Source organism: Perognathus longimembris, chromosome 25 (assembly GCF_023159225.1).
Source record: "Perognathus longimembris pacificus isolate PPM17 chromosome 25, ASM2315922v1, whole genome shotgun sequence".
Taxonomy (NCBI): domain Eukaryota; kingdom Metazoa; phylum Chordata; class Mammalia; order Rodentia; family Heteromyidae; genus Perognathus; species Perognathus longimembris.
In genome coordinates this window covers 16,142,582-16,168,067 of record NC_063185.1, presented here as the reverse complement: position 1 = coordinate 16,168,067, position 25,486 = coordinate 16,142,582, and the positions used below count along the sequence as shown (strand labels likewise).

Below are 25,486 nucleotides of genomic sequence, written 5' to 3'. Positions count from 1 at the left end.
GGTATTTGTGTGTGTGGATGTAAGTGTATGGAGTTGTGTGTGGTGTGTATGTGTCCATGTGGTTGGTTATATATGTACACGAGTGTGTGTGCATGGTGTGTTCCAAGCCACCAGTGGCCTACTCCCACCCAGTTCAGTTGTGTTCTTGCCCTGAGAGGGGATGAGGTCCTTGAGGACCCTTTCTCCAGTTCTGTGATCCAGGGACATTGCATCTCTGGTCTTAGACCCTGGGTAGGGCAGGACTCACGCAAGCGCACAGCCCCAGCTGACCACTCCCTGACACCTGCATGTCTCTCTCTAGACCTTCCCCCATGGGCCCCCGGCGACCAGCTCAGCCTTGAAGATTTTACAGAAGATTCTTTTCCTTTGTGAAGAACAAAAAAGAGTCTAATTGCAGTGAAACTATCTACTTTGATCGATCCTCCCTCCCTCCCTCCCTCCCTCCCTCCCTCCCTCCCTCCCTCCCTCCCTCCCTCCCTCCCTCCTCCCTCCCTCCCTCCCTCCCTTCCTTCCTGTGCCAGTCCTGGGGCTTAGACTCAGGGCCTGGGTGCTGTCCCTGAGCTTTTTTTTCCCCCACCTTTAAGTTTAGCACTTTTCACTTGAGCCATAGGTAGACTTCTGGCTTTTTTGGTAGTTTATTAAGAGATATGAGTCTCACGGACTTTCTTGCCTGGGCTGGCTTTGAACCACGATCCTCAGATTTCAGCCTCCTGAGTAGCTATGGTTATAGGCATGAGCCACTGGTGCTTGGCCTTTGATGCTGTTTTAATTACCTATCATTTGAATAAGTTCTTCATGTAAAACCTGCAGCCATGTAGCTCAGAGGCCCTGCCCACACTCCCTTGGTCTTCACTACTCTTAAGAGAATATCCTTTTCTCTTTGTTTGCATGCTCTTTAGAGAAGTAATGTTGTTTGTATCTTTCTTCAAAAACATTACATGTATGTGTTTGAAACAGATACTGTAATTACCATCCTATAATTTACATTTTTTTGTGCTCAACATTGTATCCCAGAATCCTAGCTGTGTTGAATATGTGGAAGCTGAGCATATTTTATAAGTCCTGGCCCAGTGCTACCCCATATGGAGACCGCATAGACTATTTCACATCCTTTCCTGCCTGCATCCCGGGCTCCCATCCAATGGAAGGCGAGCTCAGGGCACCGTCTCTCTGCTGCTCTGTGGTGATGGTGATGATGTTTGAGAGTGGGTATTCTGGAGTGGACCCAGTGTGGGAAAACCTTTGTGTCTTTTAGCATGGTGAGCTGTCTGGCTTCCTGACAGCTAGGGACACTGGTAAGCCCATGGAGGGTAGTCACCCAGCTATCTCCAACCTTTCCAATAGCCATATCCTGTGCAGATTGACTTTTTTCTCATTATTGCCTTCTCTTCACTGTACTTCCTTCTGTCTAGGTCTGAGGTTTTATCTATGGAAAGAAGTAGGGACATTGAGTTGGTCCCTGAAGGCTGAGTAGGAGTTTTCCAAGTGGAGGAGACTTAGGATATTCCAGGAGCCATGCAGAGACACAATCAGACTTTAGCTTTCTGAGAGTAGAGGGGTATAGAGCTCCACAGGGATTCATGGATCAATGGCTAGACACAGACCTTGTGCTCCACTGGTCTACAGTCTCCTTGCCTCTCCTTTGAACACTTGAGAGACTCACAAGCAAGTTCTCCCTGGACATTTGTGAGTATGAGTTGTATCTACTCTCATGTTATATAGGACAGCACCTGGAGAAAGCTAGTGAGTGTGGCAGGCTTGCAGGGATGACCCCAGATCTGTTTATTCTGCCTTGTTCCCAACCAGGGCCAGTATCATTGTATCACTGCCACCACACCCACCTTGGGAGATGTGGTCTACAGATGTAGTAGAAACTCATAGCTGGGTCCTGGTCAGGTTTGCTATTTGCAAAGGCCTCCTCAGAGTCAGCTCCGTTATTCTAGATGTTTGCCTTTGTGCAAACAACACACAATCTGGATTACTCTTGCTTTATAGTGGGCATGGATATCAGGTGGCAATGCCTACCACTTCTTTTATATCTTTTCCAAATTGTCATTATTCCTCTAGTTCCTCCACCTTGTCATGGAACTTTTAGAATAATTTCACCTAGTACTGTGAAAGTTCCCGTTCCTATTTTGATTTGATGTGCTCCATGTCCAGTTTGTAGAGGTGACATTCATATAGTATTTTTTTCAATCCATGAACATTGTATACTTCTCTGTTGATTTAGGTGTTCTGTGATTTTTTTCTTTTACCAGAGTTTTACGAGATTCACAAGAGAATTATGTGTTTTTCTTTTTGTTTAGATTTACATCCAAATACATTGCTTTTGTTTCAGCTCTGTAAATGGTTTTGAAATTTAGCTTGGTTTCCAATATTTCATTGGTAGACTATTGAAATATTGATTTTTTTCCTGTTTTCATCTTAAATTCCATAATCTTCTTATACTCATGTATTAGTTATCAAATTCATTTTATAGGTGTTTTTGTACTATCTACATAGGACAGTCATGCTGGATGTGAATAGTGACAGCCTTAAATTCTTACTTGCCTATCTGTATGCCTTGCAGTTATTTTTCTTGCTTATTACATTATCTAGGATTCCCCAATACATGGCTGAACAGTAGGGGAAACGGTCCTCACCACAGGGAGGAACAGATTTTCTTAGTGGGGTTTCATGTTAGCTCTCATCGTTTTGTTTTGGCAGTACTGAGTTTTCAGTTCAGGATCTTGTGCTTGCTTGCTGGGAAGCTGCTCTACTACTTGAGCTATGTTACCAAACATTTTTGCTTTGGGTTATTATTCAAGTAGAATCTCATATTTTTGGCAGGCCCAGCCTCAGAGTGTGATTCTCCTACTTATCCTCTCATATAGCTGGAGTTTAGTGAGGTATTATCATTATTGATGTTGTTCATGAATGAATTTTTTTTAATTAAATAGGTTGTTTTGTTGTTATAAAGGTGATGTACAGAGAGGTTACCATTTCATAAGTAATAAGTACATTTTCTGGACAATGTCACCCCCTTCCTTTGCTGCTCCCAGTTTTTCCCTCCTATCCCTGCCCACAACTTGTATAGTTCATTTTCAACAGTGTCTACTGAGTACCATGGCTTCATTTATTCACCTTCTGTCTCTTGAATATTGATTTTTAAAATCACATTTCTGTACATCATTTGATGTGATCATGTGTTCTTCTGTAGTCTGTTAGAAGAATGGATTAATTGGATATTTGAATATTGTGCCAGTCTGTATCTCCATAATAGATTTAATCTACATTTGGTATATTATGCCTTATATATTGCAATGTTATATTTGCCATTGTTTATTGAGAATTTTTTATGTCTGTGTTCATGAGGGAAATTGGCTTATCGATTTTCTTCTTTATTTAACTAGTTTTAAAACCTGGGTACTGCTGGCTTCATAATTTTAATTTCCTAAAAGAGATTGTGTAGAATCATTGTCATTTCTTCCCTAAATGTCTAGTAGAATTTGCCCTTTAGGGTTTGGAGATTTCTTCTGAGAAGGTGTGGAACAATGAATTCTGTTTCCTTAACAGTTGCATGGTTTTTCAAAATACTTCATCTCAAGCAAGTTTGTGATATTTGAGGAAACCATTTATTTCATCAGAGTTGTTGAATTTATGTGCAGAAACTTTGTAATGTTCTCTTTTCTTTTCTTCTTCTTCTTCTCTTCATTTTCTTTTATTTTTGTCAGTCATAGGGCTTGAACTTAGGGCCTGGGCACTGTCTTTTTTTCACTCAAGGCTAGTACTTTGCCACTTTGAGTTATAGTACCACTTCCAGTTTTCTGGTGGTTCACTGGAGATAAGAGTCTTACGGACTTTTCTGCCCCGGCTGGCTTTGAATCTGTCCTCAGATTTCAGCCTCCTCTAGCTAAGATTACAGACATGAGCCACTGACACCTGGCTGTTTTCTTTTTAATGCCTGTAAGAAATATCTTTTAAACATCCATGATACTCCTAATTTATAGTTTCTATTTTGTTCCATTGGTTTCAATAGAGACAGATCAATCTTATTAGTCCTTATAAAGAACCAACTGTTTTCATTGATTTTCTGAACTTTTAAAAAATCACTTTCATTAATTTTTTACCTTTTGTTTGTCATTTTCTCCTTGCTTTGGGATTATTTTGTTCCTCTATTTCTAACTATTGAACTTCATTTTTTTCATATTTCATTTTTTCCCCTGCTGTGTTTGGTGTGCAGTGTTTGGAGTGGTTGCTCTAGAGTTCTGTAATGAGCAGTTTGACTTTTCAGTGTATGTCGAAGCAGTGTTTTACCAAGTGGAGTTGAGCGTTGAAGCTTTACTCTCACGTGAGTCTCTGTTTCTCTCTCCTTTGTGTTGTATTTGTATTATATTCCCCTATATACATTCCCACCCCCTCTCTCTCCTGGTCCTGGGGCTTGAACTCTGGGCCTAGGCTCTGTCCCAGAGCCTCTTTGTGTTCAAGGGTAGTGCTCTACCACGTGAGCCACAACACCACTTTTGGCTTTTTCTGAGTAGTTTATTGGAAACAAGAGTCTCATGGACTTTCTTGCCTGGGCTGGCTTTGAACTGTGATTCTCAGATCTCAGCCTCCTGAGTAGCTAGGATTAAAGGCATAAGCCACCAGTGCCCAGACTACTTTCTTTTTATTTTAAATTGCTTCAGACTATTAGATGTTTCCAGACACAGACTGTTTCTATTAATCTTCCTTTGTTCCTAATGTTCAAATGTCTTCCTTTTCTGTCCGAAGAACTTCCTATAGAATCACTGAGGACATCCCAATTTCATCTTGAGGATGTTTTTATTTTCTCGTGATTCTTTTTTTTTCCTTTATTACTATTTTGAATTGACATATAATAGCTGTGTGATTTTATGGTGTGTCATGTTATCATTTCATACATGCATACAGTGTGTCCTCAGAACTTTTTTTGGTTGGTTAGTTGGTTGTAGGGCTTGAATTCAGGACCTGGGAGCTGTCCTTGAGCTTTTCTGTTCAAGACTAGAGCTCTACCACTTTGAGGCACAGCTCCACTTCTCATTTTCTGTTAGCTAATTTGAATAAGTATCTCATGGACTTTCCTGCCGGGGCTGGCTTTGAACTGTGATCCTCAGATTTCAGCCTCCTAAGTAGCTAGGATTACAGACATGAGCCACTAGCGCCCCACCAATTACCAGAATATCTTTCCTGGAGATAAAATTCTCACCTTTTTTCAGCACATCAGCAGGGGTTTTCCCATTTCCTTTGGGCTTCCTGGTTTTGATGAGAAATCTGCTGTTATCTGACTCATTGTTTCCCTGTTTCCCCCAACTACTTTCAACATTGTCTTGTTTTTGGCAGTTTGGTGATAACATGTGTGGGAGTGTGTTTCCTTGGATTTATCCCTTTGAAGTTTGTCATGCTGTTGAATCTGTAGGGTTATGCTCTTAGAGAGTTTGGAAAGCCATTAGTCTTCATGTACGTGCTCAGTAATGCTCTTTGTCCCTCTTCCTCCTGGGACATGACAGACGGTCTGGTTTTCTTGTGCAGACTGAGAAAGCTCTTTTCATTAAGCGTATTTTACTCTCTGTGGCTCACTTTGGATAATTTCTATGGATTAATCATCAAGTTCATAAACTCATTCCTTCGTCATGTTAGTCCTGTGGCTGAGCCTGTCCCGTGTGACTTTCTGTTATTATCTTCTGCAGTTCTGAAGTTTCCATTTGGTTGTTATTATTTTTTTCATCAGTGATAGAATTGATCCTAAGGACCTCTGGCATGCTAGCCAAGTCCCCTACCACTCAAGTCACACTCCAGCCCTTAGGTTCATATTTTGTTCTTTTTATTTTTTTTGGGGTGATATGGGCGTTTGAAGTTAGGGTCTTCCACAAGCCTGACTTGACTGTACTATTTGAGCCATGACCCCAGCCCATTTTTATTTTACTTAATTCTCAGGTAGAGTATCAAGATTTTGCCTAGGGCTGGATTCAGGCAATGATCCCAGTGTAGCTAGAAGTATAGGAGTGCGTCACTATGCCCAAGTTGTTCTTTAAAACAGTGTCTTGCTAACTTTTTGCCCAAGTTGTCCTTGACCTGTGATCTTTGTTTCCCAAATAGGTGGGATTAGAGACATAAGCAACTGCACTCAGCGTTATATTTTGTTCTTAAGAGTTTTGCTAACTTAGTCCGAGGTGTCTTCAATGTACACTTCTGCCACCATCTCCTAAATAACTACAATCCAAGGAATGTACCACCTCACCTGGTTTCCATTTGGTTTTTGGAGAAAAAGAAAAAAAAAACTATGTTTTTTTTTTTACTGACACTATTTTTCCATTAGTTGCAGGAGTTTTTAATCCTTACTTTGTATTTATAAAAGCTGATTTAAAACACTGTCATATAACCCAAATGTATATGCTATTACAGCCCCCCCTTTCTCTCTCTCTTTCTCTCTCTTTCTCTCTCTCTCTCTCTCTCTCCCCCTCTGTGTGTGTGTGTGTGTGTGTGTGTGTGTGTGTTATGCAAGTTCTGGGGCTTAAATTCAGTCTGGGTGCTGTCTCTAAGTTTCTTTTGTTCAATGTTAGTGCTCTACCAGTCGAGCCACAACTCTACTTCTGGCATTTTTGGTTGCTTGGTGGGGATAAAGAAGCTCATAGATTTTCCTGTCCAGGCTGGCTTTGAACTGCGATCCTTATATCTTGGTCTCCTGAGTAGCTAGGATTACAGGTGTGAGGCACTGGTGTCCGGCTTTAATATTTGCTAAGTGAAAATTTTCCTGTCTTATTTTTTTTTTAATTTGCTGGTCATCTTTCGGACACCTTGAGAAAGTATCAAAAATAACGTACTTATAAGGAGGAAAGGCTCAAGGCTTCAAGTCCAGGAATTGTCAATTCCATATTATGGCTTGGATTATGTGGCAGAGGAAGTGTGTCAAATCATATAGCATTCTGGAAGCAAAAAGAGAGGAAGTCTTAATCGCTCCTTCAGGGGTTTGTTCCAATCACCTAACTTCTGCCCGCTAGGCCTTACCTTTTAAAGGTTCCACCACTTCTCATTGGTTACTACAGGTTGGTCACCAAACCTGCAATATAGGGACTTTTGGGGGGAACATTTAAGATCCAAACTTTAGCATCAGGTCAATTTGGGCTATATACTGACCATTTTGATATTACACTATGAGTCTGGGTTTTGTTTAAATGCTATAGAGAAGGTAGATAATTTTGTCTCATCAGATCATTGATTCTTCGTGGCTTCAGGCTACAAGTTCCATCATAGCTATGGATCATGGTTTCAATGTCAGGTCCATTTTCAGAGCCTTTATAAGTGCTGTTCAAGTCAGTTCCCACGTGTGTACCATCCATGGGGAAGTCCGGGACTCAGCATTGCTCAAACCTTGTAAGTCAGTCCCCAGAGCCTAAGGTGTGCTGTTTTAAGATAGATCCACATGTGGCCACCCGGCATGATCATGCAGTTTGGAACAGTGTTCTGACATCACTGCTACCTCTGCCAGTGCTTTCCAGTTTCCTAGAACCAGAGAGGATCCCTGTCAAGTCTCTGGCTAGAGGCCGGGCTTTACATACCCCACTCATTTGCATAGTGCACTCATGTGAGGAGAGAGACAGAAAAGTAATGGGATTTGGGGCTGGGATGTAGCTCCGTGGCAAAGCGTTTGCTTAGCAAGTGCAACTTCCTGGGTTCAATCCCCAGTACCAAAAAAGAAAAAAAAAACACAAAAAAAGTGCATTAAGTGATGGGGTTTTGCTTTAGCTTTTTGGAACAATAGCTCCTCCAATTATCGAGCTAAACACTCCTCTGTCAGAGTTCAGGTGCCTGTGGGCAGCCATGGATAGGGGGAGTGAGGGAATGAAGAAAACAAAAGAGGAAATAAAAGAGAAAAATGGGATATAATTGGTATCTAGAATGCCCTCCCAAATCCATATGTTAAAGGTTTAGTCTCCAGCGTGGTGCTCTTGGCAGGTGGAGCCAGTAGGAGGTGGAGCTTAGTGGCAGGTTTTCAGGTCATTGAGGGTGTGTCTTTGAAGTGTCCTATCCCCTCCCTTCCTGCACACCCCTTAGAGTTCATCTTGGCTCAGAAGAATCCAGTAAGAGGGAACTCCATCTCTGCTGAGTTATCTTGGTGACTACCCTGCTGTTTTAAAACATGCTGCAGCTTGAGAGGCAGAAGCCCCAGCAGCCCAGCCTGCCTGTGTGGGCTTCCAGCCTCCTCTTACACTCCTCTCCCTGAAACTGGCCAGTGGTGGGGGAAGAGCCAGGCTGGGCTGGGTCTGGCTTTTAGCTTCCTCTGCTGTGATCCCAAGCCTAGAGCTTAAGGGCCACCTTGGAAGGGCATCTGTGGGCCAGGTGTGTAGACTGACCTCCCCTCCTGCCTAGCATGTGTGAGCAAGCGCATCTGCACTGGCCAGTGCTGTCTAGCTCTGAGGCTACCTGAGCAGAAAACCTACCTGAGTGAGAATACCCTACTGAGGGGTGAAGTGGGCAGAGCATGTGGTGTAAGGGTCCTGCCCCAGATTTGTCCTTTCCTGGAGAGTGGATGGGCTCCATTGTCTGCACCAAACCTACAATCCAGTATTCTTTTTTTGCCAGTCCTGGGCCTTGGACTCAGGGCCTGAGCACTGTCCCTGGCTTCTTTTTGCTCAAGGGTAGCACTCTGCCACTTGAGCCACAGCACCACTTCTGGCCATTTTCTGTATATGTGGTACTGGGGAATTGAACCCAGGGCTACATGTATACGAGGCAAGCACATCCCCAGCCCTACAATCCAGTATTCTTAAACTCAGCGCACTCATGCAAGAGACGCTTGGCCTGTTTCTCTCCCTTAGTTCCTTGGGAGCTGTAGGGGAGGCAGACAGATGAGGTTGTTTGTGCATAGTTTGGCTGATGTGTAGGGTCTACTAACTGTGGGGAAGCCCTCTGGGGACTCCCCCATTGTAGTTGGGGTCCTAGGACAAGCCTCACTTGAAGGTGGGCAGATCTGAGTCAACCAGCCTTTCAAGCGTTGATTCTAAGTATGTCCTAGACTCAGTTTCCCACTCTGTGATGTGGGAATATTAATACTGTGCTCACTAACTTGGTTTTCATCTTATTTTAATCCCTTGGCAGCTCTGCAAATAGGCAAAACCGTCATGAGTCGTCTATGCAAAGTATTCCTTCAACCTGTTGTCAATACTTGAAAAATTTCTGTGAAATAGTTTACATTCTTGCGTTTGGGGTGCTTTTTTTTTTTTTTGGTACTGTCTTTGCAATCCAGTGTGCACTTTACCCACAGAGAACCTCTTCGTTCAGACCCATCACATTTCAAGGGCACAGGCACCTCATGTGGTTTGTAGCTGCCACACCGGACAGAGCACAGCTTTCAAGTGTCCACACTGTAGATTGTACAGCTTTGAACACCCCCACCCCACCAAATAAACACAGTTCAGTATTGGCACAAGAAAAATTGCCAGAAAAAAATAGAATGCATCCAGGACATTGCTTTACCCTGAATTGATCCTGAGATTTCTTTTTCTAAGTGATTGCATATGGTTTGTAGCATTGCCCATAAAGAAATAGCCCCCCCCACACACACATTCACGCATGCACGCACAGTGTCATGCCTGGCATGATGATGTTGTGGTCATCGTGGGCATCATATGCACTGGTGAGGTGGGGTTCATTAATTCGCTTGAGCAAATCTTTCAGCTGTGTCCACATAGATGAAATCTCTTACTGTAGCTATAAATACATATAGCTACTGTTTGTCAATTACAAATAAACCAATAGTACACAGGTCGCACTCCGTCTGGCTTGATTCTTTTTTTTTTTTTTAAGGGAGATTGGGACTTGAACTTGGTATCTGATATTTTGGCTCATTGGCTAGCATTCTACCAACGGGGCCATGCCTCAGCCGCTTTGGCCTGATTCTTTCCTCAGAATTCTGGGGAATTCAGGGATGGTGCAGCCACATTGGGCCTCTGAGCAATGCCCTCTGCTTCCTGAGGTTTTCTCTGGGGGACAGAGGCAAGCAAGGCACCCAGCTGTTCTTGAAGTAGGGACCAGTTTGTCCGTGCTGAGCCAGGGTGAGGGGCTGGGCCGGCTGCGAGGTGAGGTGTCGGTCCACCGCCGGTGGCTGCGCTCAGCCTGTGGGGAACACCCTCGCGCCTCTCCCGTGAGACTCCAGGACTTCTAACATCTTTCTTCTGGCTCTGGACAAACGGAGGCTTTTCTCCAGGGCCAGAGCAATAACATTTTATCTGTCTCCTGGCTTACATTTTGCAGACAGTTTCCGAATTGAGTTTTATGTATAAGGACTCTTAAATAATATCATTGTGTTTATTTGGATCTCAGCTTTAAAGTGCATTTTTGAGTGTGCACATCATTCCTGCAGAACCAGGGGCCTCCTTTCTGCATGGGATTATAACTTCGCCTGTTTTGGAAGCATTTTCTAAAGCCTGCTATGCAAAAGGCCCTATGCTCACGGCGCATAAATGGAAGTGTCTGTTTTGTCCTGGGGCAGGTCATAGTTAGGGAGATAAGGAAAGAAGAGCACGCCAAAACAGGGTTGCAAAAACACTTTAGTAGGTACTGTAAGTGGATGCTGAGATTCCCCCCTCCCGTTTTAAGCCACAGCACAGCACCACTTCTAGTTTTCTGGTGGTTAATTGTGGATAAAAGTCTCATGGACATTTCCTGCCCGGGCTGGCTTTGAACCTCAATTTTGGTAGCTAGGATTACAGGTGTAAGCTACTTGCACCCAGCCAAGGATTCCTAAAAGCGGAAGAGATAAGACAGAAGGTCATAGTCAGAGATTGCTACACTGCTGGCTTTGGAGATGGAGGAAGGGGCTGCAAGCCAACCAGTACAGGATGGCTATAGAAGCTGGAAAAGGCAAAGAAACAGTTCCTCCTTAGTACTCCCACAAGGAGTACAGTCCTCCCCATGCTTGCTATTAGCTGAAGGCATTCATTGGGAGTTTCTAGCCTGAGAACTCAAGGATAATAAATTTTGTGTTGTTTCAAGCCACTAAGTTGGTTGTTGTTTCAGCAGCAATAGGGACTGGCACTTAACTGATATTTCAGTGGCCAGCTTCCATTTTGTGATGTATTTAACTTTTTATAAATGAGATCCTATTGATCTGATTGATCCTGTTGATTGAGAGATTATTGATTTTATTATCATATTTACTGTGGTTTGTTTTTGGTCTCTTGCCTTGCTGACTTGAATGCCCACTTCATCCGTTTATATTTCGTTCTGTAATTTGGAAGCATCCAAAGCTATGAATTTGCCTCTTGGCAGCAGCTTTGGTCTCACCCACAGATTTTTTTGATATATTGGATTCTCATTCTCCTGAGGCATTTTTGCGATTTTGATTCTATTATTCTAAGACATATTTCCGGGAAGGTTTAAGAAGTGGTTGCTTTATTTTGTTAACCAAATGTTCTCAGATCTCATTATTGTCTGTAGGTTTATTTTTTGCCAGTCCTGGGGCTTGAATTCAGATCCTGGGCACTGTCCCTAAGCTTCTTTTGCTCGAGGCTAGCACGCTACCACTTGAACCACAGCACCACTGCCAGCTTTTTCTGTTCATGTGGTACTGAGGAATGGAACCCAGGGCTTCATGCATGCTAGGCAAGCACTCTACCAGTAAGCCACATTCCCAGCCCCTTCTGTAGGAGTAAATCAGACCTTATTATAATATGTATTCAAACTTCACCCTTCAGAGATATCCCACCTTATCTGACACAGATCTCAGTTTCCTGCCAGGGCCTGTTTCCCCTGACACCATCACCTCTCTCAGACATTTTTCTGTTTACTTAGGTTCTATCTCAGTTCTGTAGAGCCTGTTTTCTGGAAATTGATCATCTTTCACTCAGTATCCCAGGCTATGATGGTGTCTCAGTCTATTTGTATTACTATGACAATATACCATAGAGTTGGTGACTTATATACAATAAAATTTTACTTTCACAGTTCTGGAGGCCAGAAGTACAAGATCAAGGTGACACTGGATTCCGTGTCTGCACCATTTCATTTCATGTACACAGGTCTCTCTAATAAGATTCCTAGCCCATCCATCAGAGCTTCACCCTCATGACCTAATCGCCCCCCAAAGACCCCACTTTTTCATACCATCACCTGGGGCATTAGGAATTCAGCATGTGTCTTGGAAAGGATGTACATACTCAGACCATAGCCACGGGGTGGCAGACATCTTCCCCAGCTGCCAAACGCTGGCTACATGGGAACATCTTGTCTCCATGGAAACTGCAGCGATGCCTTGTTCCAGACCAGACACACTAAGTTATGAGCACAGAGACAACCTAGGTTGGGTTCCGAGACTTGGAGAGTTATGAATTACCTTCCTCTCTGCTATTTGCTCAGCTTTTGTAAATGTTAGGTGGGCTTTTGAAGAGAGTGTGCATGCTACGTTAAGGAGTTAGTGCAGAACAAGTGAACTGGTGCCGCAGTGTGATAACTGGGGAGGAGCTAGAGAGATCCCAAAAGGGGAGGCTGTGAAGGAAGGCCCCCAGAGGACTTGAGGAGGAGCAGAAGAGGCCATGCAAGCTGTGTGAGGGGAAGAGGAAGACCCAGGTAGAAGAGAAGGGTGAGTGTGAAGGGAAAGCAAGTTTTTGTCGGTATTGGAAGAACAGATAAGATGCTGGACAAGGAGAAAGGACCCTGATGAGGAGGTAGCCAGCTGGTGGGATAGCATGTGAGGAGACATATCTTTCCTGTTCCTTAGGATTGAGTAGTCAGTGGAAGAGCATCTGTTCAAAATGATTGGCTGGATGTGTTCCTGGGCTCTCACCTGTAACTGTAGATCTGTGATGGTTTAAATAATGAAATGAGCTCCCCCCCCCACTTCCTGACTCATGTATTGAAAGCTCAGTGTCCAGCTGGTGCCACTACTGGGGGAAGTCATAGGAACTTTAGGGGATGGAGCTTAGTTGGAGGAAGTAGGTTAGTGGCTGGAGGGTGGGGGGCTTCAAGGCTATGTCTCTTGTCTCTGGCTCCTTCTTCTTGCTCCTCTCAGTTTCCTCTTCACCTCCAAACCAAAGCAATGGAGCCAGGTGACCCTGAACTGAACCTTCTGAAACTGTGAGCCAAAATAAATCTTTCTGCCTTTTTAAGCTGTTTCAAGTATTTGTTACAGCAATGAAAATTTAACACAAAGCACTGGACACTTGGTTCCCAGTCATTAAGCTGAGTGTTCTGGATTCACCGAAACCTAGAAACAAGAGCACTCTAGGAGGCCAGTTCCAGTGCCCATCCTGGGCGACCGTCTCTCGGACCATTAGTAACTTCTTGTCATGAAAAGGTGATGTTCCATGTGTGGCCGGGATGGTGACCTGGCAATGTCATCTTGCCCGTGGCAACAGGAAGGTAACATTCCATGCTTGTCCTGGGCTGGGATTTGACAGCCATTGGTGAGGGGCAGGTGAAGTGCTTTCTGTGTCCTAGGCTGAGGTCCTCCAGCCTCGGTCAAGGTCCTGTCCACAGTGAGGGACAGAGATTGCTCCAAATCCATCCATGTTCTTGGCCTATGGAAAGATTTTGCATTTCACACTGAGATGCTATGAGTTGTTTTTTTTTTTGTTGTTGTTGTTGTTGTTTTGTTTCAAGTCTTATTTCTGATTTTAACAAAATCTACAAGAATCAGAGGCTCCTCCTGTGCAAATCAGCTCATTAATTTGCCTTACTTAGAGGAACACATAGTGCCCTGGTCTCTTCGGTGAAGATTAACACTTTTTTAAGCAAGTGTGAGTCTGTCAGGACAAAGCAACACAATAACATGTCCTTTATCTCAGAAGAGCAGAAAAAAAGAGGGGCCAGACTGTCCTCCCCGTAAACAGGGAGGGGTGGCTCAGGTTGGCACTTACAGGGAGTGCTGTGAATGAGAAGCTGCGGCTCTCACCAGGGTGAGGTCATGGTGTCTGGGGCTGTGGGAAGAACAGCCCCCAGGGAAAGAGGTCACAATGCTGGGGAACCCACTGAATGCACACTGCGATAGATAGATGATAGATCAATCGATTTAGGTCTAGATCTCCTCATAACCTTGAATACAGGAAGGGTTCTCTTCCTATGGAGGCTGACAAATTGATCTTGAGACATGCATAAGGGAAATAAAGCCAGATAATCAGGCTGAGGGAGACTCACAAATGGGGTGATTTGAAGGGATCCAAGCACAGCCTCAAGAAGTTGCTTGAGAATTGGTCAGGGCTCTACAGTAGATGGCTTGCATTGGAACTGGTTAAATTGTGATCTGTCTCAAATGCACATCCTAGGGGGAGTCACCTTGACTGAGGTCACCCATCTGGGCTCCTACTGTGCAGGTGTTTGGGGCTCTCACTTTGCAGGGTAGAGGGCTGGGAAATGCCCAGAAGATAAAACAGAACAGTCCAGGTGTAGACACTGCTTGAGAGCACTGCTTTAGTTTCCCTGTTGCCAGGTGTTGTTTGTGTTTTTTTTTTTCTTTTTCCCTCCCTCCCTCCCTCCTTCTTCTTCCCTCCCACCCTCCCTCTACCACTTGAGCCATGACTCTAGTCCAGCCTTCTGCTCATTAATTAGAGATGAGAATCTTGATGATTTGTCTGCCTGGATTCGCTTCAAGCCTCAATTCTCAGATCTCAGCTTCTTGAGTTGGTAGAATCAAAGGGCAAGCCACTAGCACCTGGCTTTGGCCATTGTCTTGTTAATATTGATGGTGGCATTCTCCAATTGAGATTCTCTCCTTGTGGTCACTTCCCCCATAACTGGGATATTGTGCCAAGACTCCCAGGAGATGGTTGAACCAATGAATGGTACTGAATAAACCCTGTATATATTCTGTTTCATATAGATGAAAAACACATACACAGTAAAACTTACTTTATAAATTAGGCATAGTAAGGGATAAACAATAGCTAACAGTAAAGTAGAACAATTATAACCATGTACTCTTATCAAAGTTACATGATCTCTCTTTCTCTCTCTCAAAATAACGTTTTGTTCTGTAATCTGTGTGTAACTGGAGGTGGGGAGGAGGGTTCTCTGACCTTTTTCCTTGGTAATTAATAAATCTCTTGAAGCGAGAGGAGGATGGAAACATTTATCTCCCATCAGACTGTTGCCTGCTAATTTCGCATTCAGGGACAGTACTTCACCTATAATAGTCCTTACTGTGCTGTTTGCCTATAGTGTGTACCATGGTTAATTTTTTATGTTCATCAGTTTGTCAACATTTATTAATTGAATTCCACTATATGGAAGAGCTGCCCCTCTTCCCCTTCATTTATTATTCAGCCATTTATTCATCCTTGTCTGGACTCGGGTGTATTTATTTTTACTCTAGGGACTATCATCCATTACTGTCATCATTTATGGTTTTATTCAAATGACCCCAGGTTGGGCCATAGAGAGTCCCTTTAAATTGGATCATTTGTCCTTTTGAGGGTGGGATTTTCCATGGTGTAGTGAGGCATGCTGGCAGGCTGTCTCTGAACATTGGGTGTGCCAAGTGCTGAGTGGAGGAGAGGCCATCTTGCAGTGACAAGAACCTGCCCAGGGCTGGAGCCTGCTTTTAGGGATACTTGAGGTGCTTGTGCTCTGTACCTGGCCCAGAGCTACTCACTGTTTGGCTTCCACTGTGACTCGGGGCTGTTTTCGTGTACGGGTACCATGCTGTACCAGGGAGTCTGGGTGGGCGGGGATTTGGAATGGACAAGGTTACTGAACATGTCCCTGATTTTGCCTTGTGATACCTGGTAGCCAAATCCCCTGTGATAAACAGGATTTTATGGAGCACCTGAGCCATCATCCCCTGGAATCTTCAGTGGCATTTTATTTATTATTATTATTATTATTTCTTTTTTTGCCAGTCCTGGGCCTTGGACTCAGGGCCTGAGCACTGTCCCTGGCTTTCTTTTTGCTCAAGGCTAGCACTCTGCCACTTGAGCCACAGCGCCCCTTCTGGCCGTTTTCTGTATACGTGGTGCTGGGGAATCGAACCTAGGGCTTCATGTATGGGAGGCAAGCTCTCTTGCCACTAGGCCATATCCCCAGCCCCTCAGTGGCATTTCTTGATGGTGGGCACACCTGAGCTAGCCTTGTTCTGGGTCTAGAGCCTTTTGTCACTGCAAGCCTTGTTGCTTGGGATCCCTGCTTGGGCTCTGATGACGAGGCCGGGGCCACGTGAGCTGTCATTCTTGGTCTAGAATGAAGAAATACTCCAGTGTCACCAGCAGGTACTCAGTGGTGCTCTGTCCCAGTTCCCTGCCCTCCTTTCCCCCATCCCTGCTTGCCAGGTAAGGATGCATGATGGACGGCATCTGAAGGCCTGCAGAGTGGCCTGGCCACAGCTCAGACAACCTGGCTCTCAGAGCCCCGTCTCTTCCCATAAATAAACCAGACGAGATCCTTCATCAGATGGTGTGGCCTGGTTTTTGTTTTAGGAAATCTGGACAAGAAGGGGCAGCAGACAGCCTTAGGCCCTGGCAGGGCTACCCTCCCAGAAGTGGCAGCTGGGTAGGCGGGCAGAGGACGGTCGGCGGTCAGCCTGCCCCGGATCCACAGCGGGCCTCAGTGATCAGAGCAGGAAAGGAAGCCGGATTTGAAGGAAACCAAAGTGGGGGCAGGGTGCCAGGACTCTTATGTGCATGAGGCCTTAGATGCTTAGAGAGGGGCTGGTAGCCAGGGAACTAGGGAGTTGACAGCCCATAGTGAACACACCAAAGTCAAGATCCTTTGCCTAGGAAAACTTCCAGACCCAGAACTCTAGTGCATGTAGGAATAGAGGGTATACCCGCCACTGAGTCTCGCTATCTCCATCTCAAGGTTTATCCCACCTCTGGGGAAACTGAGGGGTAGAGGAATGGTTGGCATAAGCAGTGACAGTGTGTCCTGTCTGCGCTTTGCATGTCTGCTCTGGCTTTTGAGAAGTCCCTTCCCCACAGCTGTGGCCACAGGACAGCGTCTCTACTTCCTGTTTTGACCTGGATTGACCTTGTCCTCCTCTACCCTGACCAGACATGCACAGAGAGGGTTTCAGGTTGAAGGTGAGGCTACAGGCAGGCCTTTGTCCACTGACTAGAGCCTTGGTGAGCACCGTGCATCTTCTCTTCTGAGGAATCAGCCCACATGGGAGGAAGTAGCCCTCTGCCTCCCACCTCCCCAGAACAAGCACTTCCTCCCAGAGCCACTCTGCCCTACAGAGCAGGAGTTGCACACCTAGTCATCCAGCAGCTCTGTAGACTCAACCCTGAAATTGTCCAGAACATTCTGGGGGTGCTGTCAGCATGTGGGGGGTCCCTTGGTAGGAGCCCTAAGCAATCTCTCAAGCCATAGGAATGGAGGGAGGCAGCCTGCAGCTGGCCCTAGAACTGGGCTTTGGAGCAAGGCTCCTGTGGGTCTTCAGAGAGAGAGGGGAACTGTATTAGAAGGAGGGGTCTGCTCACTACCCATTGGCTATGCGCCACCTGGGTCTGCATTGCCTGCTCTGTGTCATGCAGGGGAGGATGCTGGTTCAGGAGGGAGCCCCACCGGGCCAGCCCTGGGCATGCTTAGACTTCAAAGGAGCGGACACTTTTTCACTTCCCTGACTTGTGGCCCATTGGGGAGTGGCCCAGACAGTGACCTGTGCAGGTGACTCCACTTTCTTCTCCTGCCTGAGCAATAGCCCTGCTCAGCTGCAGCCCTCAGGCACCTGTGTCTGCCGGCAGCCAGCTCGGCCTGTGTGGTGCACAGTGGCTCCCTGTGCTGTGCTCCAAATTCATTTGTTGAAGTCCTAACACTTCCTCCCCACCATTCCTTCAGAATGTGGCTGTATTTAGAAACAGGATCTTCAAAGAGGTGATTAAGTTAAAATGAGGGCATTAATCTAATATGACTGTCCTTATAAGAAAAGATTAGCATACAAGTACACACACACACACACACACACACAGACACACACACACACACGAGGACTTGGAGAAGATAGCCATGTGCAAGCCAAGTAGGGTGGCCTCAAAAGGAATAAACCTTTGGAGGCCTTGATCTTTAGCTTCCAGAACAGTGAGAGAATGGATTTCTTCTGCTATTTAAGCTGCCCTTCTATGGTACTTTGTTACAGCAACCCTAGAAGTGCATCAGAGCTGTGATGTCAGGGTCTGTACAATATGAGAGAGAGTGTGTGTGTGTGTGTGTGTGTGTGTGTGTGTGTGTGTGTGTGTGTGTGACTTCCTCTTGGATCATTTAGTCTGTCAGCTATGGAGTGAGCCAGAAGTGAATGCCAAAGGGTGACTTAGGATCAACGGTTCCCTTAGGTGGGGCCTAGCAGGCTTTATCTGCTTTCTAGGATGAGTCACCCTGGGGTGCCCCATGGATGGTAGCAGTGCTTACAGGCTCTGGGGCCTTGTTGTATATACCCCCACACAACCTTACCCTCTTCCTGAATAACATGCATCTAGGGGAAAAGCATAGGCAGGGACTCAGGCCTTTCCATTGTACCCCCTGCTCAGACTGTGCAGGATCGGCCTGTATTGGACAGGGCCCAGTGGTGCTGAGACATACAGGCTTTTGGGGATGGGTCAAAAAAGCAGATAGGCAGTGTGTACAGGCCTCAAGACAGGGAGGGCGGCTGGGGACAGCCACACAAAGGTGTTGGGTTCCAGCTGGCGTGGACTGTCCCAGAGCCCAGTGCCAGCCCTGTTGCCAGGGGGGGGGGGGCTGTTGAACAAGGAACTTGGATGTTATTCCGTGAGCTCTCCTCTACCTCTTGTCTCAGCGCCACAGTGTGTTGTAGTCCAGCCGGTGAGATATGGGAGCGCAGAAAGATCTTGCTTTTTGATAGCCTGGCAAATGTTCCTGTAGCAAAGAGTCATTTTTCTTCTTTAGTGGAGAGCGCCCTGTTATTTATGTGAATGTTAATTTGCGACTGGGGACATTCCCCGACGCGGGCTTCATACTGAGCGAGACCTGGGAAATGTCACCCAGAGCATATGGCAGGGACGAGTGTCAAGTCTTGTGATGGATGGGCAGGCCTGACATGGTTCCAAGGTCTGAGCCTGACCTTCTGACCTCCCAGTCTTGGCCAGGTCTGGCGAGCTGTCTCCATTTCCTGGGGTCATCCCCAGCTCTGGCATGCTTAGAGGCTATGGAAATGGAGGAGCTGGTTGAAGGGACTGAGTGGGGGACATTCTGAGCTCTGTCAGGCTGGACAGGCCAGGCCCTGAGGGAGCGATCTCAGTGTTGTCTGATTTAGAGGGAAGGCTGCCTGGCCAGCCCCCATGCTGGCCTCCGTGAGGCTCCCTCGTAGGCATCTTGTTTATCCCTTTTTATTCTCTGCGTCTCTTTCTGTCCTTTCCTACCCCACTCCCTTTCTCTCTGTTCCTTTCTTCAAACAAATAGTCTGTTTTGATACATGCCTTTTGTTAAAAATCTCAAGAACTACAGAGAACACAATAAAAATGTGAAACTTAGCCCAGACCTTATCACAAACCCTGTTAAACATGTTTCCAAGCAACTCCCATGTCATCATAATAATGACAATGATAATAGACTGTTTTCCGAGGCACTGTGCCGACTGCTCCACCTACTGCATCTCATTTAACCCGCACATCAGCTGTAAATCCTATTAGGAAACTTACTTTACAGGAAAGCACCCAGCACTGGGTCCACAGGAAGAGCCTTGGAGCCACAATGTCATTGCTAGTCCACAGTGTGGTTGGGCTTCATCAGAGCCTTCTCAGACACCTATTTGTTCCTTCAGTGGAGAAAAATCTGTAAAACCCTTTCCATCCGGCAGAACTTTATTAGGATGAGAACTCTTTTGCAAAGTTTTTGAATAATTGTATGGTTTCTATTTATTGTGATAGTGCCTATGTTTTATTCTTCCAGCGTGTAACTTACATGTTGTTTATATGCTCTTTTTCTTTTGTCTAAGCTTCCTCAGCCTTCCCTCAGGAATTTGGAAGATGTATGCCAATTTTACTAGCTGTGGATTCTCTGACTTCAAGTAATCTTCCCCCCCTCACCTTGTGCCAGTATTGGGGCTTGAACTCAGGGCCTGAATACTGTCACTTAGCTTTATTTGATCAAGGCTGGTGCTCCACCACTTGAGCCAGAGCTCTACTTCAGCTTTTTAGTTGTTAATTAGGGATCAGCATCTCATGGACTTTCTTGCCTGGGCTGGCTTTGAACAGTGATCCTCAACTTTTAGCCTCCTGAGTAGCTAGGATTCGAGGTGTGAGGCACCAGCACCCAGATTTCCACTTCCTGTCCACCATGAAAAGAAGAACCTCCTCCCCCATAGGCTCATCCCATCATGATGTTCTGTTCAAGTGCATGTGGCCAAGCAACCATGGTCTGAACCAAGATAAATCTTTCCTTCCTTTAAATCATTCTCCCAGGTGTCTTGATCTTAGCCCTATGAGTGGTCAGTGGTGAGAGGGTCAGTTCCTTCCCAGAAAGTTCCAGGGTTGCCCTAGTCCTAGCGGGGTCATTAAGAGAAGTGGAAGTGTCTGCCTGACAGGCTCCAGAAGAAGGTACCCTGGGAATGGCAGAGTGGCAGGCACATTTGTGTGGCACTCCTGCTTAGATCAGCATGAGACCCACTTTTCTCTGCAGGTAGAGCTGGGTGGCCATTTCCAGATGGTCCAGATGAACCTCACAGATTTGTTGTTGACAGAAAGAAGGGGAGTAGGAGGGATTCTAATGGCAAGAGTATAGAAAGTGTGTGTGTGTGTGTGTGTGTGTGTGTGTGTGTGTGTGTGTGTGTTCTAGAACAAAGCTAGGTTCAGGGTGGGGGGAGAGGGAACTGGTACTGATTGCTGTTGCTTTGTCTTTGTCCAAGTCTGGCTCCCTCTGTGTTTGACCCTGCATAGCTGGCATCATCTGGGTGAACCAGCACACTACTTTATTGATTGAGTTGGGGTCTTGGGAACTTTTTGCCCACTAACCTTGAACTGTGATCTTCTAAATCTCTGACCTCCCAAGTAGCTGGGACTAGAGGTGTCCACTATCATGCTTGGCTTCTTTCTACCCCTGATTGTCACCACTGCCTCCTTGACAAACACTTGATAGTGTTTGTGCTGGAGGTTGCAGAAATGACAAGGTTGATGGTAGAACCTGTTACAGTCATGCACACGCGGCTGGTGTGCTGCAGCCTTGGACTCCCACGGGAGGAACCAGTGAGGATAAGCAGACAGCTTTGCCCATGGGAACAGGATGCCAGCTTGTTTCCTATGAAACCCTAATGTTGAGGGTGTCTGTGTTTTGAGTGCTTTAAAATTCCAAGTAGCCGAGGATAGCGGTTAAGTCTTTGGAGTCTTATAAATTTTATATTTCTTAGTTTCCATTTCTAGTGACTACTTCACCAGAAAATCAGACAGCTGAGGAACTGGGCCTCAAAGAAGGAGGTGGAGTTGGCCTTTTGTAATTCACCAAGATCTGAATTCTGATGACTTAGTGGCCAAGGTACTGAGAGGCTCTGGGTCTCTGCGGTGGCACCCGAGGTTGGGGACAGAGTGTTTGGAAGCGTCTCTGTCCCACAGGGGGGAAAAATGGTTGGGTTTGGCAGGAAGTCACAGACTTGCAAGGTGAGTGATGAGGTTAGGTATCAATCTTTCTGCAAGACAGAAGGCTAGACAGGGATGGGATGAGACAGGCGAGCCCCCAACAGCTCTCAGTCGGGTGCTCTTCAGATTGGTGTGCTTGAGCGATTTCTTTAATATTTATTGAGTGGAGAGGGGAAACTGACTCTTATTAATAAAAAATTACATGTAAAAACAGATAACACTTGCCACTGGCAGCAGGGAAATCAAAGTCCTGGAAAAAGAACTCAGCCCAATGGAGCTTATATTTTGTGCCTTGTTCTCTTGTCAGTTTTCTTCTGCAGTTTAAACAGATTGCTCCTGGGATGCATACTAAAATATTTGAAGATCGGGCATGTTATTGATGAACTCCCACTTCCTGTGTGAAGAGGAGCTCCCCTCACCCACCATTATTCTGGCCAGTGGTCTTAGAAGGAGATTATATGATCTTGTCAGGGTGATGATAAGCTTCTGCTCCTTCATTCATTTTGGGGATGGTTGTCCATTGGACTTAAGGGTGGGCAGTCACTTACCTAGAGAGTGATCAGCCCCTAGTTCCAGAGGGCTCAGCTGCTGCCCTTGGAGGTGCTCATCCACTGCTTTCCGAATGGTCAGCCACTGGCCTTGGGGTGGGGCAGGTGTCACCCAAGTTCATCAAGATCGACATGTGTGTGCACTTCCTAACAGCCAACAATTGATGGGCCGATGCTAGAAAGGAATATATCAAATATCTTCTAGCTGAGAACGTTGTTGACTAGAGATCCATAGCAGCAGGAGGAAAACCTGACACTCCGGTGGACCCTAGTGGCCTTCATGTGGACACCTGGCAGAGTGCCCTGCCAGGCAGTTTGGATTCTGGCTTCTTGATCATTGTGGAATCAATTGGACACAGAGTGTTCATGTCAGAGCCTGACCTCTGAGGCACAGGGAGATCCTAGACCATCTCCCCCTGAGGTCTCTCATCAAAAAGAGTTGTTTCTCAGCATGCTGATCATAGACTTGTTGTCATGGGAGGTCCCATAGGATTACCTTGGGTTGGGGTTAGTGCTGTAGGTAGCCCTTAGTCCCAAGTGCAAGAGGGTTCCTTGGTGACCCAACATCCTTCTCCAATTGTCCCCAATAGGTCTGATCTGGCCTGAGTTCAGGAGCTGCCCTGGGCCTCAGTTTTCTCATTTGGAAAGTAAGCAGGCTTGGGTGACATTGCTTGGGTTGAGGATCATTAGTCATACGAGCCTTGGTTCTGTGTCCCTAGCTGTATATGCTCCAGCAGCAACCTTGTAAAGGGAGACAGATGCCACTTACAGAGTTCCAAGGAGCTTTGGCACCTTCTCTGAGGTCACCTGACCAAGCAGAAAAGGATGCTGGGAACCCAGAATACTGGATTCCTGCTCGGGTAGCCCAGGGGCGGCTGCCCTCTCAGGGGTTAATTCCCACACTTCTTAAATGACTTTTACTAAAGACAGATTTCAGACAACAGTTTCCTCCCCACCCCCCACCCCCCTGAAACCACACGCATAAGGAAAGGTCCATGAGATCGTACTGGAACAAAATCCTGCTGTTGTAAACATTCTCACCATGTGCCATTGGACTAAGGCCACCCCCTTGCCCTTCCCATCCGTATGTCTCTCAGAGGACATGTCCCCATGCTTTGGGGTCATCCATTCACTCAGCCCTCAAGCATTTACTGACTCCCTGCCAGTCCTGGACACAGAGATGAGTCGGAAGAGTGGAGACCTGCAGACTTCCCACCAGACAGTCTCCTTGCAGCCCGGGGAGCTCATTCCACTTGTCCCACTGCCCTTCCCTGGCCTCCTGGACCTCCTCCTTGGCCCCACACCTGGGTGTGTCCTTGTGGCTCTACAGCCTTCCCCTTCACCACACCACCCACTGGGACCTGGTGTTAGTTTCTTGTGATGGCCATAACAAATTACTTCAAAGGACAGAAATTTATTCTTCCACAATTTCTCAGGACCTGAAGTCTGTAGTCAAAACAGGCTGGCTGCAATGTAGGGCCGAGTTCTGTCTTCCAGGTTGTTGAGGAGAAATCATCTTTGGCCTGTCTTTATGTGGTTGCTAGTATTCCATGGTGTGTGCCCTCATCCCTTTAATCTCTGCCTCCCTGGTCACTTCTTACCTTCCTCTCACTGGTCAGATTTTGCTCTGTCGCCTTTACTAGGGAGGGAAGAAGGCATATGATTGCATTTAAAGTCCACCTTAATCATCCAGAACAATCCCCCAAGCTGGAGAGCCTTGGCTCCATCACATCTACAAAGTCCCTTTTTACCATCTAAACCACCACATGCAGGGTCAGGAACCAGAAACTAGATAATTGTCTTTCTGGAGTTGGGGAAGGGGCCAGGGAGTGTGTCTCAGCCAATCACACAGGGAGCCCTCCTGACCCTGGCATCTCTTCCCAAATTCTGCTCCATGTTCTTTCTCAGAAACTTGGGTCTATGTCCCATTTTTGGCCAGATTGGCGTTGGACAGCATTCCTTCAATCTCTGCCTCCCTTGTAGTTGGAATTACAACTGTGAACCATTATAATTGACTTTTTCTTTGTGGTAGGGTGTCATTAAGGTGTTGCTCTGGCTGGCCTCAAACTACAATTCTCCTGTTTCCACCTCCCGTGAACCGTTGTGCCTGGTTTAGAATTCTACCTTTAAAACATGAAATCTCATTGAGTATTGGATTCAGAACTTAAAATAAAAATATTATTAGGCCCAAATTGAACATGTCTGTGGGTAGGCTCTGCTCTTTCTGGCAGTTTTGACCTGTGTCTTGGGACCCTGGGCTCCTAGAGATGAGAGTGGTTCTCAGCTTATATTAGATGCCATATTCTTGGTGTCCTTTTAGAGCTATATACAAGCCCAAAGCCACATCCAGATTCTTTCCTGCTCCTCTTGACATGCGAGGCTTTAAAAGCTCAGTCACTTTTCTGGAAGGAAGTCAAGCTGTGTGTATGTGTGGTAATGTGCATTCCCCCCAGGCAGAGCCCCTCCCCCAGACAAGGCTTGGCTCTGTCCAGTGGTTCTGACCTCTGAACCCCTGAGGAGATGAGGGGGCACCTGTTTATGCCCTTCCATCTCACCCTGGGTTCCAGCTGAAAACAGCAGAGTTCTGGGCAGGCTCTTTAGATGGGAGGTTTGGTTCCCCAAGCGGATCTTCCTCATTGCTTCCTTTTCTTGTCTCTGCACTGGGAATTTGACCATCTCACCTTTGCCCCCACAGGCTGGTCTTATTCGGATGGAGGAGGAAGAGTTCTTCATTGAGCCTCTGGAGAAGGGACTGGCAGAGCAGGAGGTTGAGCAGGGCCGTGTACATGTGGTATATCGCCGGCCACCCACTCCCAAGCCTCCTCCTCTGGGGGGACCACAGGTGCCAGACACAGGTAAGGCTCCTGCAGGTGGAGGGCGGAGTGGGAAACATCAGATGTCTTCCCAGCTGTCTCAGCTTCTAGTACCCAGAGGAAGATCCTGTGGGGCTCAGGTGCCCTGTATGCAGGCCTGAGGTCAGGCTGAGACTCAGGAATGGCCCATCTGCATGCCTGACCATACAGCATGGAGGCTTTTCAAGGGTCCAGTCGTTATTGCCCCAAGATCTGGCAAATGTTAGGAGAGAAAGGGAGGTCCAGACTAGGTCTGCACCTTTGGCCTGAATGCTGTGCCCGTGAGCACCAGCACTTCCCACCCCCCCCCCCACCCCGCCCCTGCTGCTGTGATCCCTGGGATGCTGGCTACTGAGACTCCACCCTCTCCTGGCCGCTCATGGGGAAAGGCTTCCAGGGCTATTTCTGGACCCCCTGAGAGATATGCTTTGTGAAGACCCTGGAGTTGTTTGTCAGCAACTTCTACTCACTTGTGGAGTATTACACTTTTAAACTTCAAATTGTGCTTTGGACCTTGGAATGTGAAAGAGCTGCGGGGTGGCTAGGTGGTCATCTGGCTGGAACCTCATAGAGCTAAGGT

At 46.4% G+C, this 25,486-nt stretch overlaps 1 protein-coding gene across 1 annotated transcript in view; it reads left to right on the top strand.

Annotated features, from left to right (window-relative positions):
- The window catches only part of Adamts2 (ADAM metallopeptidase with thrombospondin type 1 motif 2), a 142,432-nt gene that overhangs the window by 37,224 nt on the left and 79,722 nt on the right, over nt 1-25,486 (top strand). The window contains exon 3 of the mRNA XM_048334163.1: nt 24,750-24,909. Coding sequence (XP_048190120.1) covers nt 24,750-24,909 — 160 coding nt within the window. The remainder of the gene's footprint in view (nt 1-24,749; nt 24,910-25,486) is intronic.